General features: G+C 37.9%; 1 protein-coding gene across 1 annotated transcript in view; it reads right to left on the reverse strand.

Annotated features, from left to right (window-relative positions):
* Positions 1-4,176: 4,176 nt before the first annotated feature.
* CHR18 (chromatin remodeling factor18) overlaps positions 4,177-15,427 on the reverse strand; it is a 212,530-nt gene continuing 201,279 nt past the window's right edge. The window contains exon 26 of the mRNA XM_089984290.1: positions 4,177-4,532. Coding sequence (XP_089840416.1) covers positions 4,317-4,532 — 216 coding nt within the window. The 3' untranslated portion in view covers positions 4,177-4,316. The remainder of the gene's footprint in view (positions 4,533-15,427) is intronic.

The following is a 15,427-nucleotide window of genomic DNA, read 5'->3' on the forward strand; positions in this document are numbered from 1 at the left end:
CCATTCACCTCTTGTTTTAGTCAAGAGAGGAGAGGATGAATTGGTACAAAAACTCTGATAGACAGGTTATTAACAACCACCCCTCGGAAAAATGACTTGGTGTCCCCAATCATCGGAGTTAAGGGATGGGACTACTTGAGAGTATCTAAGGTGGTATATCTCATGAACTTATGCAGAAGTTTGATGCATCTATTGCCATGTATGCCTTTGAGAAATCATCTCTCGGTCACCGACCATCCTCTTAGGAGCAGACTCAGCTAGCTACCCGGGATATAAAAAATATATGGCATAATAAACTCTCAGATTAGTCTCAGTTGTTTCTATATTTTGTGCCTGTGTGTACCCGCAAGACAACTAATATCAAAACAAAGTTATCTTGCTCACATCACTTGTTGAATTACGTATCATACATGAATTAACTGCATATGGTAGATTTGTTCATATTACTCTTGAATTGTGTATCATGCATGAATTAATTGCATATGCTAGATTTGTTCATATTACTGTTGAATTATGTATCATGTATGGATTAAATGTATATGCTCAAATTGTTCTATATTGTCTTGTGCACCTACCAGTTTTCATCAAACTGACCCATCTTATGGGTATAAATAATGATTAGGTTTACGAGACGGGCGATGGCACGATTGCAAGATGGTTTCAAGATCCCACTATGCAGAAACTTTTTTTTAAAGTGCCAATCAGATTTATGTACATACTCAAATCATGTACACAAATTGGCAAAACAGACAATATCATTATCCTAGTTCGATTAATGTGCATGTATCGACCATAAAAAAAACTAGCCAGAGCTGGTCTGATTCATTTACATACACATAATTATGTACATGTATTGACCATATCAAGAGATGTACATAGATCATATTCAAGATCAGATTCATGTACATGGATCGACCACTCAAGAATAAACATATCATAGTTGGGTTGATCCATATACATGATTAGATTCATATACATGGGTCAACCAGACAAGAATGCACACATAAACCGCAGCTGGTCTGATCCATGTACATGGGTCGGCCAGACTAAATAAACATATATGCAATCAGCTGGACTGGGTCGGCCAAAAAAAAAACACATGTAACAGCATGCTGACTGATCCATGTATATAATCAAAATCAAGTCCATGTATATAATCAAAATCAAGTACATGAGTTGGCGTACATGAGTCAGCTAGACCTGTACAAACATGTACAACATGCTGGCTGATCCATGTACATGATCAACATCATGTACATGGATCGGCCAGATTGTATATACATGTGCACAACAGTGGGGTTGATCCATTTACTTGATCTGCATCATGTACATGGGTCAGCCAGATTGTATCTACCTATGCACAACAGTTGTTCTGATCCTTGTGCATGATCAGAATTCTGCACAATGGTCGGCCAGACCCAAAATAACATGTAAAGAGTCGGCTACATACATGAATCCAACTCAGCCCTAAAAAAAAATATAATCAGCAGGCTGGATCACACAAATATATATATTTTAATGCAAAAAGTCATGTATTCAACAGTGGAAAATGCATATATATTTTCCAGTAGCATGAACAAGAAATCAGCAAGTTTAGAAATACAGTGAATACCAATCATACCATATTATTCAAATGCATGAGTGCTAAACTCGTCAAACTTGAAATATATATTAAGTATGCATAAACAAGAAAAATCGATAACCTGAACTAAATACATATTCATATGCAAGGTCAAGAAAATCAACATATATGTATTTAGATGCATGCTAGATAACATCGACATGCATATTTTTAGATTAGATGCACAAGGAAAAATAAAAAATCAATGAATATATATATATATCGCCTTTGAAATTAGATTTTCCCCTTTTTTCTCCTCTTAACTTAATCCCAAATCAGTTTATACATATTCTTTCCCGTGTGAAATGAAAGAGAAACCCTCACCTTAATTCATAGTGTGAACTTAAAAAAATCGATAGATGTATGTGTTTTTCAGTTTTTTTCTACTCTTTTCTTTCTCTTTATTTTCTTTTTATAAACCCTCTCACACGAGTTTCCTTCTTTTTTCTCTTAACTCTCGTACCCTCTCACACAAGCTTCAGATCCCCTTTTTAAATATTGTTTAAATCTTCTAGAGAGGTGACGTAACCTCTAGATGGTCCTCTTGATTGGGTAGAGTTGTACATGTAGAACTCTACTCTCCTATCTTCTCGATATTATTATCATTTATTTATTTTATTAAATTTTATCAAATTAATATTCTAAAAAATATTTCAGAGGACACTCCTGAAAATCCTCATGAGGTAGAGTTCTACCCCAGGTACCTCATCTTTACTTTAATTTAAGCAACGTTTAAATTTAAAACTTTAAATTCGACTTGATTTTGAAATTATCATAGATGGATTATAAATCTAAATTTGAATTCTAGATCCAAAGCCATATCCAATTAAATCCAACCTAAACCAGATTCTAATCAATATTAGTCAATATGAATCTTAAACTGAATCCAAATCCATATTAACTCAAATCAAACGAAACAGATCCAATCCAATTCAATCAAGAAAAAGTTACAAAATGCTGATCATTTTTAAAAAATACAATTTCCCAACCAACCGTAATCCGATTTTGAAAAAACAAGTCGCCTACATGATCTACATTTTGTGGTGGATCTAACAGTGGTTATACTTGAATTTTGCTTTCTAATTTTGCCTAAATTTAACTTAAATTTTTCTTTAATTTAAAGGTTACAAACAAAAAAAATCTCAAATTATACATAACTGAATTAGCTCATGTCAGTGGGCTTTGGGCGACACCCAGACCCAGTTGACATCACCTATATTTTTAACATTTTCCCACGATTTTATTAATTAAATAAAAATATAATATTTATATTTTTCAGCTAAAAAATATAAAAAAATACATGATATTACATCAGCTATCAAAGGCATAGCCAGTAAATGCAGGGTGAATTAGTCCAGTTCACGTGACCAGGATCTTGGCAAGAAATGAGAGACTTCAAACTAGGCCCTTTTAGAGCTTAACCCAGCCAACTTTGCAAGGAAATGGACCAATCGGTTCAAACAAATCAGCCACAATGGTGAAGGTTGTGAACTATCATATTGTTCTGCAAGTCTTCATATGTGTGGGAATGAGAAGACATGCTCTGCTCGATTCCAAAGGCACCAATCAATTATCAAGGATCACTAGAATCATTCTTACCAGTGATGGGTGGTGTCACACCAAGACCGACCATTTCAAGTACACGCAGGTGTATGACTCGGCAATGCAGATCTTGTCAGCTGGGTTCTTCATCAACTTGAATAGACATTTGAGGAAAAAGTAAAAAGTAAATAAAGAAAAAAGGCCAATACAAATCATAATGCCAAAGGCACATGGTTTTGAACATCCATTCAACACACACTGGATATACACTGAGTGCAGTTTGACAAGCATATGGATTCATCAGCAGAGACTACTTAACAAGGAATACAGTGTAATGTTCAAAGGCTGCATGAACCAAAGATTGGCTAAGCCTGACATAGAGTTGGATAAATTGTGGATAAATAAGGAAAGCAACCAGGTCATTCATCTGAATTGCCAAATCCAAAACTAGACATAAGGATTGTAGTTGTTTTGGTTCAAGAGACAATTTTGAAAAAAAAATCTGTAGAAGTGCAAACTCAGCATGTCATGTAGGCTGATGACTAGTCATAACCTAAAAATTAGGGGGGGGGGGGACGCTTCCTTCAAACTATGTCACAAGGACACAGCTAAAAGGATACAGGATACTCCCTTTTTGTGTAATTTTTCCATTAAGGATTATATTATATAAAGTGGACAGGACACAAGGGTAAGTTGGAGTATCCCAGTGACAGCCTTCAGGGCAGCAATACGGGAGTGGCTAAAGCAGGATCAGGAATATTCTAAGAAAGCATTGTCAATAGGTTGGAAGGTTTCATCAATGTTGCTAAGATTAAAACCTTTTACCCCACAACTCCATTGAAAGACCATGGAATTTTTTATACGAGAAAAAACCTAAACCTCTTCCAAATTCCAGTTTTACTATTTTATACCAATGAATATTTTTTGAAAAAAATAAGAAAAAGGTCATTGCTCACCAGAAGTTCTTTTTTTTTTTCAGCAGAAACCAGCTTGCCCATGGAGAGATCAAAGACCATAAAATGTTACATCAATTGATTATATATATTATATATTATATATCAAGCATTACATACATGACCTGGTAAGAAAGGTGGACATATACATACAATACACACTACAGGTGGTTACACAAGAAACACCAATTGATATACACTTAAGTCCTACGTTTCTTTGGAGTAGGAGGCTTAGAATCACTACCATGACTGCCACTAGGAAGCTGACAACGTTTCAAAAAGGAGTCTAGACTTAGCTGCTTGCTGGGACTGGATTTTGGCTGGCTAACCGAGACTTTGGGACTCACCTGCTTGCTGGGACTGCACTTTGGCTGGCTGGCTGACACTTCCAAAGAGTTCTCACAGCCATCAAGCACCTGATAATCCATGAGACACATTAGCAGACAAAGGGGACCATATATTACTATGGATAATAGACAAAAAATCTTGTATATTAAAAAAGAGAGCTGCACAGAGACATTTGACCAAATTATCCTAATGAGTAAAAGGAGAAGCTATGCGGTAGGGTTTCATATTGAAGTCACCAAAAATAATGACCCAGTAACAGAAGCAGCACACTGCTATAAGTTGTCAACATGGTGTAGTGGAAAGTATTGAAGCTAGAAAGAAATTTTTTAAGAGAGGTTAGCTCAACAAGGAGAGATGAATCAATACAAAAAGAATCATGTCGACTCCAATATAATAGATTCCAGAAAAAAAGGTTAAGCAGATATTTTCAAGCAGTCACCAACATGGATATTGACTCCAGAAATCCATTTCTTACTAGAAATTAGAAGTAATAATTTTACTAGGAAGAGCATTTTCTTTCTCCCTTCTTTTGTACTTTCTCTATCCTTGCTTTTATCTCATTTTCACTCCTCTTTAGTACATCTTTGTCCCTGTATCGTTTTTTGTCAATTTCCTATCCTCTTTCTTTTTCTTGGTTTCTACTTTCTTTACCTCCACCTTTGCTTCTTTTGTCACTTCTTTTCCCTTCTTTCAGATTGACCATCTACCTGATGACATTTTTTAACATAGTGGATAACTTTGCGTTATGTTCAGACTCAGTGTAAACACCTAATAAATCAAGACAGACCTTATTAAGTGTTTGAGTTGCATAGACTTGGTATATAATGCTTAACAAAAGGAGAATGCCCAGCTCTAATCTCGATAGGCTGGATGACCGATAGAGATCACTCTTCCCTTCTTTCTTCCTCCGTTATTTATACCCTCTCCTATGATTCACCATGGCATAAAAGCAATACCCCAATGAGACTGAGAGATGATCTCACATGTAACCTCTCAAACAAGGGGAAATCAAGAAAGATGCGACAGAGCAAAAAGTGAATTCTTTCACAGTAGAGCTATTACAATGCTAATAAAGGGTCAGACCCCTTTGGCTACAATCTTTCTCTTCTAAACTGCTCTTGTATAGCTAGTTATGAGTTACATAAGAAAAAGATGAAAGATGGACCATTTGACCTTATACAATATAACAAATGACAACAACATCCTAAGAACCAGATTAAGTATAACTTATGAATACAACACTATCTATAAAACCTCAAAAAAAAATTTGTTGGACCCGGATCGAATCCAGATTTGGACCCGACCCGGATCCAAAAGGAGAGGCGGTCGAGCACAACCTCACCGCCTCCCTCGGGTCTTCTATAGACAGCGAGGCTGGGGGGTTTCAAATACGACCCCCCCCCCCGGCCTCACCGTCTCTCTCCTGCTCTCTCGTTCTCTCTGCACTCTCGCCCTCACGATTCCCCCTCTCAGCCTCCCCCGACTCTCTCTCGTCGGCTCGCTGGAGACCCCATCCACCGCCGGCCACCACTTACTTCCTTCTCTCTGCAGCGAAGGCGCTGGTGACATCCTCGTTATTCAGGGGAGGGGTCAAGCCCCTGCCTCTTTGCGTATTCGGTAGGCAGGAGCAAAGCCTCCTGCCTCCCCCCTTTGTGCGAACGGGTAGGGGCTTGGTCCCCTGTCTCTTTACTCTTCTGGCAGGCAGGGCGACGCCTCGGCCTTCCTCGTTGCCTTCATCGGATAGGGGTGCAGCCCCCTGCCTCCTCGTACTTTGCTGACAGCAGGTCAGCAGGGGCTCGCAGCCCCTGCCCCTACTTCTTGCGCTATAGCAAGTGCGCAAGGGCACGATGCCCCTGCCTCTACTTCCTTCACGTTAAATCAGTGGCAGTGCCCCCGACCTTCTATTTTTGTTGTTAGCTTGCTAAGATTGTCGCTTTTGCAGCTCGTATGACGGATCCCGCTCGCGCTCTGCGACCCGAGCCATCCATCGCTTACACCCGCAGAAGCCAGCAAACTTATAACTCTCTGAGGTAGGGGAAGATTGCACGGAAGACTTAGACAATTGAATTAAATTCAATCAACTAAAAAGGACCATTAAATATATATATATATATATATATATATTTATATGAGTACACATTTAACTCAAGGACACAGTTTCGCGATCCTTGTCTTTTACTTTCTGACAGTCTTTACTTTGTTGTTACGCATTGCGCAAAGGTTTTGCGTTGCACTCCTGCTTACAGTCTTTACTTGCCGTCGCGCATTGTGCCGAGGTTTTGCGTTGCACTTCTGCTTACAGTCTTTACTTTGTCGTCGCGCTTTACACCCAGGCTCATGCTTTTGCATATATATTGTTACTGCCTTGCTATTGCAGATGACGCTCAGGTTTTCGCTCATTGCATACGCTTTAGAGGCATCCTCGTGGAGGATGCAAGAGGCATTTACCGCTCTCCCTCTTGCGACAAGAGTTGAATCAGGAGCTTAGCGATTCATCATCGTCGAAGGGGAGGGATCCCTAACAGGGATCCGGGTTCTTCGAGTACGCAGTCCTGCAGACGAATTGGGGTTCGAGCGAACTTCTTAGCGGGGGTTATGTTGAGAAACCTGTATCTTGTCTATCGAGGCCGGTATCGAGTCATGCGAGACATGTAGATACTCCGATAGCGGATGAGATTCGAGATAATCACATGCCAGATGTTGGCACAAGTTGTTGGTGATTTCAAAAGATAAAGAATGTAAAGTAAAGTTTGAGAAACATTACATCTTTGTGAAACACTTCTGTTGAGGCTCCTATTGAGGAGTTATACCCCTTTCATCCTAGAGTACTTGTAGTAGTGCATTACACGCTAGTACTGCGATGATCGGATGAGACAGTCGTGCGACCTCGAACAGTGCTAAATGCACACTACTGTAATCACTTAAATTGTGACTGATTCGCCTTCACAGGCAAGATACTCGAGTGGTTTAAAGACCACAACATAGAATGGGTCGTTAGTTAAGCAACCCCTAACACACCCATTCGCTTCTTGTTGTCTGTCAATGGAGAAGATAAAGCAGTACAAAACTCCAATGGACAGGTTGTTAACAATCACCCCACGGGCAAAGATCCGGCCTCTCCAGTCATTGAAGTTAGGGGAAATGGACTACAAAAGTTAGCTCAACACTTCTGCAGACTCCTCTCTCGCCTACCTTTGGGGAATCCGTGACACTGCTTACCTACCTTTGGGGAATCCTCTCTCGCCTAAAGTTGTCCTTTTAGGAGCGGACTCAACTAGCTATTCGGGTTATTGAAAATACATAGAATAACAGACGCCTGAACTAGTCTCAATTGTTTCTACGTTTTTCTTGCACGTACCCGCAGGCCAGTATTATCGAAACATAAAGACTGTTCACACTGGTTGATTGCTTGCTTGCTCGGTAGTTCAGTATGTTACTCGTTGAGCTATGCACGCCTGTCAAGGCATTACTCTAGTTGGTTAAACTGCTTACTGAGTAATACGTAGCTTCTCATACTAGTCAAATGCTTATAATAATAGCATTATGCCAGTTGCTACATATTAGCATGTGACTTGCTTTACCTCTTGGTCGAACTATTTGGTGCTTATTGTAATGTAGTACTTTGGCTTGCATCTCTTATGATTGATGTGATTTCATATTATGGTCAACTAGGATTTCATATTATTGCTTATCATGTATAGCTTATGAATGGCTTGCGATGCAATGGTTTATACCTTACGATTAATTTAACTATTGATGTGATTTCATATTGTGGTCAACTAGGATTTCATATTGTGGCCAACAGTAATCTATGAACTGGTGGCAACTAGGATTTATGTGGTCGCTTGTGTTATAAGTTGCTTACATATTGTGATATAACTGTTGCCGTATTATTGCTTATCATGTATAGCTTATGAATGGCTTGCGATGCAATGGTTTATACCTTACGATTAATTTAATTATTGGCTGATGGACTGAGCCATTTGATGGTAATTGTATGTATTGCGATCATTGTTATGAGTGCTCGTCTTATTCAGTTGTTTTGTTTGGCTGTCGGATAAAGTTAGTTACTCTTCGCCTATAGAATCAGTTGGATTGTCATATCTGTGTGTTCTCATGTATCGTTTACGCATGCTTTGAGGTCCTATTTGAGGATTGTAATGTTCCTTGTGGGAATAATTCGATGTCACGTGATAATAAATGTTGAGAGTATGCGATAATAGGTTCATGGTTCATGAAACCTTATTGGAGGAATGAGTGTTCTTGTGTTTTGTTTTACCATGTGAAGTGATATGACGCATATTGTTGATATACATCATTGTGACCATATTGGTGGCTACTGACCCCAAGAACGGTCAATGGTTCGAAACAGTCGATTGTATTAATGCATGTATCACTGAGTATGGTATCTGTTGAGGACCGGATCTTCAAACGATTATCTGCGAAGGCGTGTATGATCAAGACCAGGTATACCATCTAGGGCGGAATTTCCTTGTGAGGTTATACATTTCCCAGACCAGGTGATCTGACGTTGATCTTGTTGATTGTAATAGTGGCTATCGACCTTGAGAGCGGTCATTTGTGTTGATGCGTGTATCACAATGATTTTCATTATATATGGCATTTGTTGGAGACTGGGTTCCCAAAGGATTTCTCTGTGAGGGTATGTATGATCAAGACAAGATTAACCGGCTAGAGTGGTACATTCTCTGTGAAGATGTACACTGTCCACGAACGGGTAGCCACAAAGACGGTGAACTCCTGTGAGGAAGTATATGGTCCAAGGCCAGGTATACCATCTAAGGCGGATTTCCTTGTGAGGTTGTACATTTCCAAGATCTGATAATCTGGCTAGAGCGGTAGAATCTGTGAGGAGGTACACTATCCAAGAGCGGGTAGCTGCAAAGACGGTGAACTCATGTGAGGAAGTGTGTCGTCCAAGACCAGGCATACCCTCTAGGGTAGTATTTCCTTGTTGTGAGGTCGTATATTTCCCGGACCGAGCAATCCGGCGTGGATCTTGTGTTTTTGCTTACCATAAAAAGTTATGGTGAGCTGTGATGATCTTCTGAGATTGTTTGGGATAGCCACTTATGAATCTATAGTTTTGGCTTTCTGCTTTAGCATGATTACATGTTGATCCTTGATGTGAGAATCAGATCTTTAGCAATTTTAGATCAAGATCATATTTTGGACCTTCTATAGAAGGGTGGGCTTTTTCTGAAAGTATGATGCCTTAAGTGAGTCATAGCATGTGTCAGTTGGCCGCGTAAGGCCTTAAGAAATGGGAATAGATTAAGATTGTTTAGGACAAAGAGTTTGTTAGAAATAGTGAGACCCCGTTCTAGGAACGAGAACAAGCTCGTTATGAGGTAGTTCACAGCTTACGATAAAAAAAAACGCCATGCTGTGTTTGACAGTTGCACTGCTTACCTGCTTTGAACTGCCTACCTGTTTGCACTGCTTACTTGCTTGAACTGTTTATATTCTGCACTGCTTACTTGCTAGCACTGCTTACCTGTTTAACTGCATATCTGCTTCAAACTGCTTAGCATACTGAATTAAATGTACTTAATTCAGTTTCCTTTAGTCTCGCTTGTGCACCTACTAGTTTTCCGCGAAACTAACCCATTCTATGGGTACATGTGATAATTAGGTACACCACGGGCGATGGCGTGATGGTAAGATGACTTCAAAACTTTCTTTTTCCTGCTCTTAGCTCACGTCCTGGACGTTTTGGGGTTTGTTGCGGATTTTTCTTTGGATATCCGAATTTTGTGAGTTTTGGGTTCTTTTAGCTAACGTGCCCAAGGTTGTCAGCTTGCCTTTCTGAATTTAACAAAAGAACAGTCTTCCGCTAATTTCATAAACAAACTCTGAAGGAAAGATTTTTTCTAGTCTCTTGCCTGTTTTCTGAAAGGTTCGCAAGTCTGAAATTTTGAGGCATTATACTATCTACAATGTAAACTTTATTACGTCACTCGAGAAGATGCAAACACAATCATGTTGAGTTGGGTGAGAAATGTCCAAAAGAAATCAGTAGGTAACTTTTAAATTCAAACCAAATTCAAGTTAAAATCAACTTAAATTCAAGCGAAATTCAAGAGTTTAAGTTGAACTAGGACTCTAGTTAGATTTGTTATAAGTCGTAGATCTCGTAGGAAATCAGATTTGGTGATTTTGGATATAGGTTGGTTCAGAAAATACGATTTTCAAAATGGACTGATCTCCATTTTGGGTTTTCAATAAGGATAAGATTCAAAATTTGAATTTTTTAAATTGATCGGGCTATGTTTTGGACTCAAACAAGGTTCCTTATGAGACCGAGAGGGTCACGCCCAGCCCAATGGGGTGTCATGTGCCAACATGGTGGCCCGCGGGGGTTTAGGAGTGGCCAAAGGTTTTTATGGATCTTGGATAGGTCATATTCAGATCCAAACCTTAGTATTTGGATTCAATATTGATTTGGGCTTCATTAATGGATATGGATCTTTAATTTAAGTGTTGAATTTAGAATTAATAAATGGTTCTTGGATCCAACCTAACTGAGATTGGACATGGTTCAGGGTTTTCGGATCTCGATTGTTTGGATTGGATCCAAGTGGGACGCCACCTAGGTGGGACCCAATTTAGATTCTAGAGCCTTATGGATGAAGCTCTCAAACTAATTGAGAGGGTTCTAGAGAGGGTGGAATGCCTCCCCTAGCGGACCTCACAATGAGTTAGAAAATTTTTTAAGGACTCTTAAGAGACCCAGTAGAGTAGAAAGTCTTTTTTTTAGAGTTTGGGTATTGTTAGGAGACTCTTTTAGAGGACTCTTCTAGGTGGGACGTCCTACCTAGTGGGGCCAACCTCTTAAAGTGATAGAGTTATAACTCTAGAAGAAGAGGGGAGAGTCCAATAGGAGGGGACACCCCCCTATTTCCCTTATTTAAAACCTCTCCTATTTCATCTACATCTCTCTCATCTTCTACCTTTTCTTGCTCTACTTTTTATCTTCTTTCTCCTTTCTTAGAGTTTTTTCAACAGCCATTAAAGATGTTCCAAGGTGCTAAGACAAGAGACGAAGGCATTAGTTCATCCTAGAACACGATTCAGGTAGGATTCATCTTACTCGTAGCATAGATCGAATGTAAACGCATAAATCGTGCATCTTGCCGATTCTACGGGTTGATCCATGGTGAATCAGATCTAGAACAAGTTAGAAAAAGGTTTTAAAATTGTTTTTAAATCAATACCATGCTTTGAAACATATTTAAAAATACATTTTCGGTAAAATTATACCCGAATAGTTAAACCGAGAAATCGGGTAACGTGAAACGCATATTTTTGTGTTCCTACATAATTTAAAATTGTTATATCTTTGTTTCCAGCATGATTGATTGAATATTTATTTTCTTTCATGTGTTTACAATATGAATCATGTTCCTGTAAATTTATTTCATGTGTTTTATAATGATTTCATGATAGCATCTTAAACTAGTTATAATGTGCATAAATCATGAGTTAAATTGGTAGTTTTAGATTTGAAGCATGTTTTATGACCATATGACGTTTTTAAGAGTCTAAATGATGCTTAGGTACATCATATATGGTAGATACATGATTTAAAATTAATATTACACGTTGATGATTGCATTTTTCCTATATTTATCATATTTTACATTATGATGCAAAGATTGTCATGATTTTCTTAACGAACTCATTTTGTAAAATAATTATAGCTCTCAAACCGAATCACTTATAGCCAAACCCTTTTATGGAGACCTTCTAGACATCTGAGAGGTGTCTCAGGAAAAAATTGAGCCACAGTCGTTGTACGAAATTGAGGGTTATGACTGCAACACAAGACAAAAACCAGGTCATGTGTGTAGATCTCGTAGAAAACCTAGTTTATCGAATTTGAATATCGATTGGCTCAAAAAATGCATTTTTTTTATTTGACCGGCCTCTATTTTTTGGTCTTTTTTTATTTGGATCAGACTCCGACCCGCTCCATTTATTATTGGACTGATGTTAATATAGATCTGGACCTAGTCGAGGATCCATATTGACTAGTGCCCGGTCTGGCTTGAGATCCAATTGCCCAGACCCATAATTCATCCATACCTTTTTAAAACTAAAATGAATTTAAACTTTAGAAACATAAGTATGAATTTAAAGAGTAGAGGATGAGGTAGAGTTCTACCTGAAGTAGAACTCTACCCCACTTAATCCTCTAGAAGGGGGTGTCCCCTCTAGTGTGAAATATTTCACAAGATAAGGTAAAATAAAACAAAAATAAAAAATAAAATAAAATAGAAGATAATGGTAGGTAGAGGTAGAGTTCTACCATGGGTAGAACTCTACCCCTAATCATCAAGAAGGGGGAGTCATCCCCCTCTAGAGATATTCCTTAATTATAAAAAGGAAAAGAGAGACTCTTTCTAGAAACCGTCCCCTAGAGAGAGAGAGAGAGAGAGGAAAGTGAGAAAAAAAGAGAAAAGGGAAAAACGTCCATAGAGAGAGAAAGAAAGAGAGAAAAAAAGAGAAGTCTCCTCCTAGATTTTTTTTGAAAATTCGAATCAAGGTACGGGTTTCTCTCTTTTTTCGATAAAACAAAGGTTTAGCATGTCTTAAATCATGTGGGTTTAAGGGCAAATCATATTTGAAAATTTCTGCATGCATATTCCATGTATTTTTTAAGTTTTTAATGCTTTAATCAAAGTTCTTGCATCCATGAATATGTCTGAAAATTTCTGCAGGCATAATCCATGTATTTTTTATATTCTTGATGCTTTAATTCATGTTTTTACATCCATGAACATGTTTGAAAATTTTTGCATGCAAATTTCATGTATTTTTTACGTTCTTAATGCTTTAATCCATGTTTTTGCATCCATGAAAATGTTTGAAAATTTCAGCATGCATATTCCATGTATTTTTTATGTTCTTGATGCTTAAATCCATATTTTTGCATCCATGAACATGTTTGAAAATTTCTGCATGCATATTTCGTGTATTTTTTTACGTTCTTGATGCTTAAATCCAAGATAATGCATTTCTAATCATGTCTACAAATTTCCAGCATGCATAATGCTTATAATTATGATGTTTTGATGTTTAAAAAATTATTTTCTGCATCCTTAATCATGCTTATGTTTTTTTATATATAAAACATGTATTATTGCATTCTTGTTCATGTATATCAGCCTGCATTTGGGCAGATTTTGCAGCATGATATGCATGTATATCTTGCCTGCATTGTGGATGGATTTCGCGACATCATATACATGTATATCTTGCCTGTGTCGTGGACTGATTTTGCAACATGTACACGTGTATCATGCTTGCAATCTGGACTGATTTCGCAGCATGATATACATGTGGATCATGCCTGCAATTTGGACAGATTTCGCAGCATGATGTACATGTATATCATGCATGTGTTTTAGGTTGTGACAATGTGACTGCAAACATGCCGTCAGCATGTTGTTCACGCGTGCAATGACAACACGTGTTGATCATACATGTTATTCCCATAAACGTCTCCCTCGTTTGAAGGTCCTTAACATACACAAAAGAGGGCGTAAATTCGACAAAAGAATGTGTATCATCAACAAGTTTAGATACAAAAATAATAATCTTTTCGATATTAGGAGCAAGAACATGAGACAAATTTATGGAAGAATTCAATGAGGGTATTATGGTATTTCCAGTATGAGAAATGGAATGATGAGTTTCATCTCCAGTGACAATACTGACTTTATTGAAATAAGGAGATAGCTCGAGAGTTTACCTGCATCTCCCATGACATGAGTGGCTTCTCCAGAGTCTATATACCATACTCCTTTGTCATTTTGTGTTATTGTCATCTTTGAGAGAGTTGCCAATAAAAGTTGCACATATTCACTATATTTACCTCCATCAATCTCCCTTTTGACCGAATTGTAGGATTCTTGCCTTTGTTATAATCAGCTTTAATGTGTCATCTTTTATTGCATAAGAAGCATGCGGGAACATTTCTTGAATTTCCTACATTAGAATAAGGAGGCATGTTTGGGGTAGGAAGCAACCCACGCCCCACTTGTCCACCATAGCGTCCTTGACCTCTACCTCGGCGATAATTTCCTCCACAATGACCTGCCCATAAGTCAGCCTATCTAACATTTTGTGAGTCTGACTGTCTATTATCATCATCAAAAAGACTCTTCAAACCAGTGTTATAAAAAATGTGCCTTGAGGCGCGGCCCTCTGTGCCTCAAGGCACAAGCTTGAGGCGCAAAAAAAATTTTTTTTTTACAAGACTTTTGAGACATAATCAAAAATATTTTTGTAGGTTAATCTCATATATTTTCCAGTTATTTCAGTTATGTAATTAATTTCTTAGTATATTAACTTTTGTTAGTTAATCGCGTATATTTTTCAGTTATTTCAGTCATGTAATTAGTTTCTTAATATATTTTAACTTTTGTTGGTTAATCTCATATATTTTCCAGTTATATAATCAGTTTTTTAGTTACTTTTATATGTTAATGTCATATTTTTTAGAATAATATAATATATTTTAACTTTTGTAGGTCAATCTCATATATTTTTCAGTTATTTCAGCTATGTAATCAGTTTCTTAGTATATTTTAACTTTTGTTGGTTAATCTCGTTATGAAAACCGCGAGCAAGAAACAACCGAAGGAAATAATAAATAAGAACGATCAAACCAAACACAGCAAGGACACACAGATTTACGTGAAAAAATCTCCCCTCAAATCCGAGAGAGAGAGTAAAAAACAACGGCCGCCCAAAGGAAAAACTTTATTGCTCTTTTTCGAGCAGTTACAAGAGAAAAAGAAAAGAAAGAATTTATATAAGGCAAGGGCGACAACCCTAAACCTAAACAAGTCGGATATGATCCATATGAAACTGGATCCCAAACTTAAGCCCAAGAAAAAAAATCTTTTGGGGGGCGCTGCCCCCTTACGACCCC

This window comes from Nuphar pumila, chromosome 13 (genome assembly GCF_984573655.1).
Source record: "Nuphar pumila chromosome 13, dmNupPumi1.hap1.1, whole genome shotgun sequence".
NCBI lineage: Eukaryota > Viridiplantae > Streptophyta > Magnoliopsida > Nymphaeales > Nymphaeaceae > Nuphar > Nuphar pumila.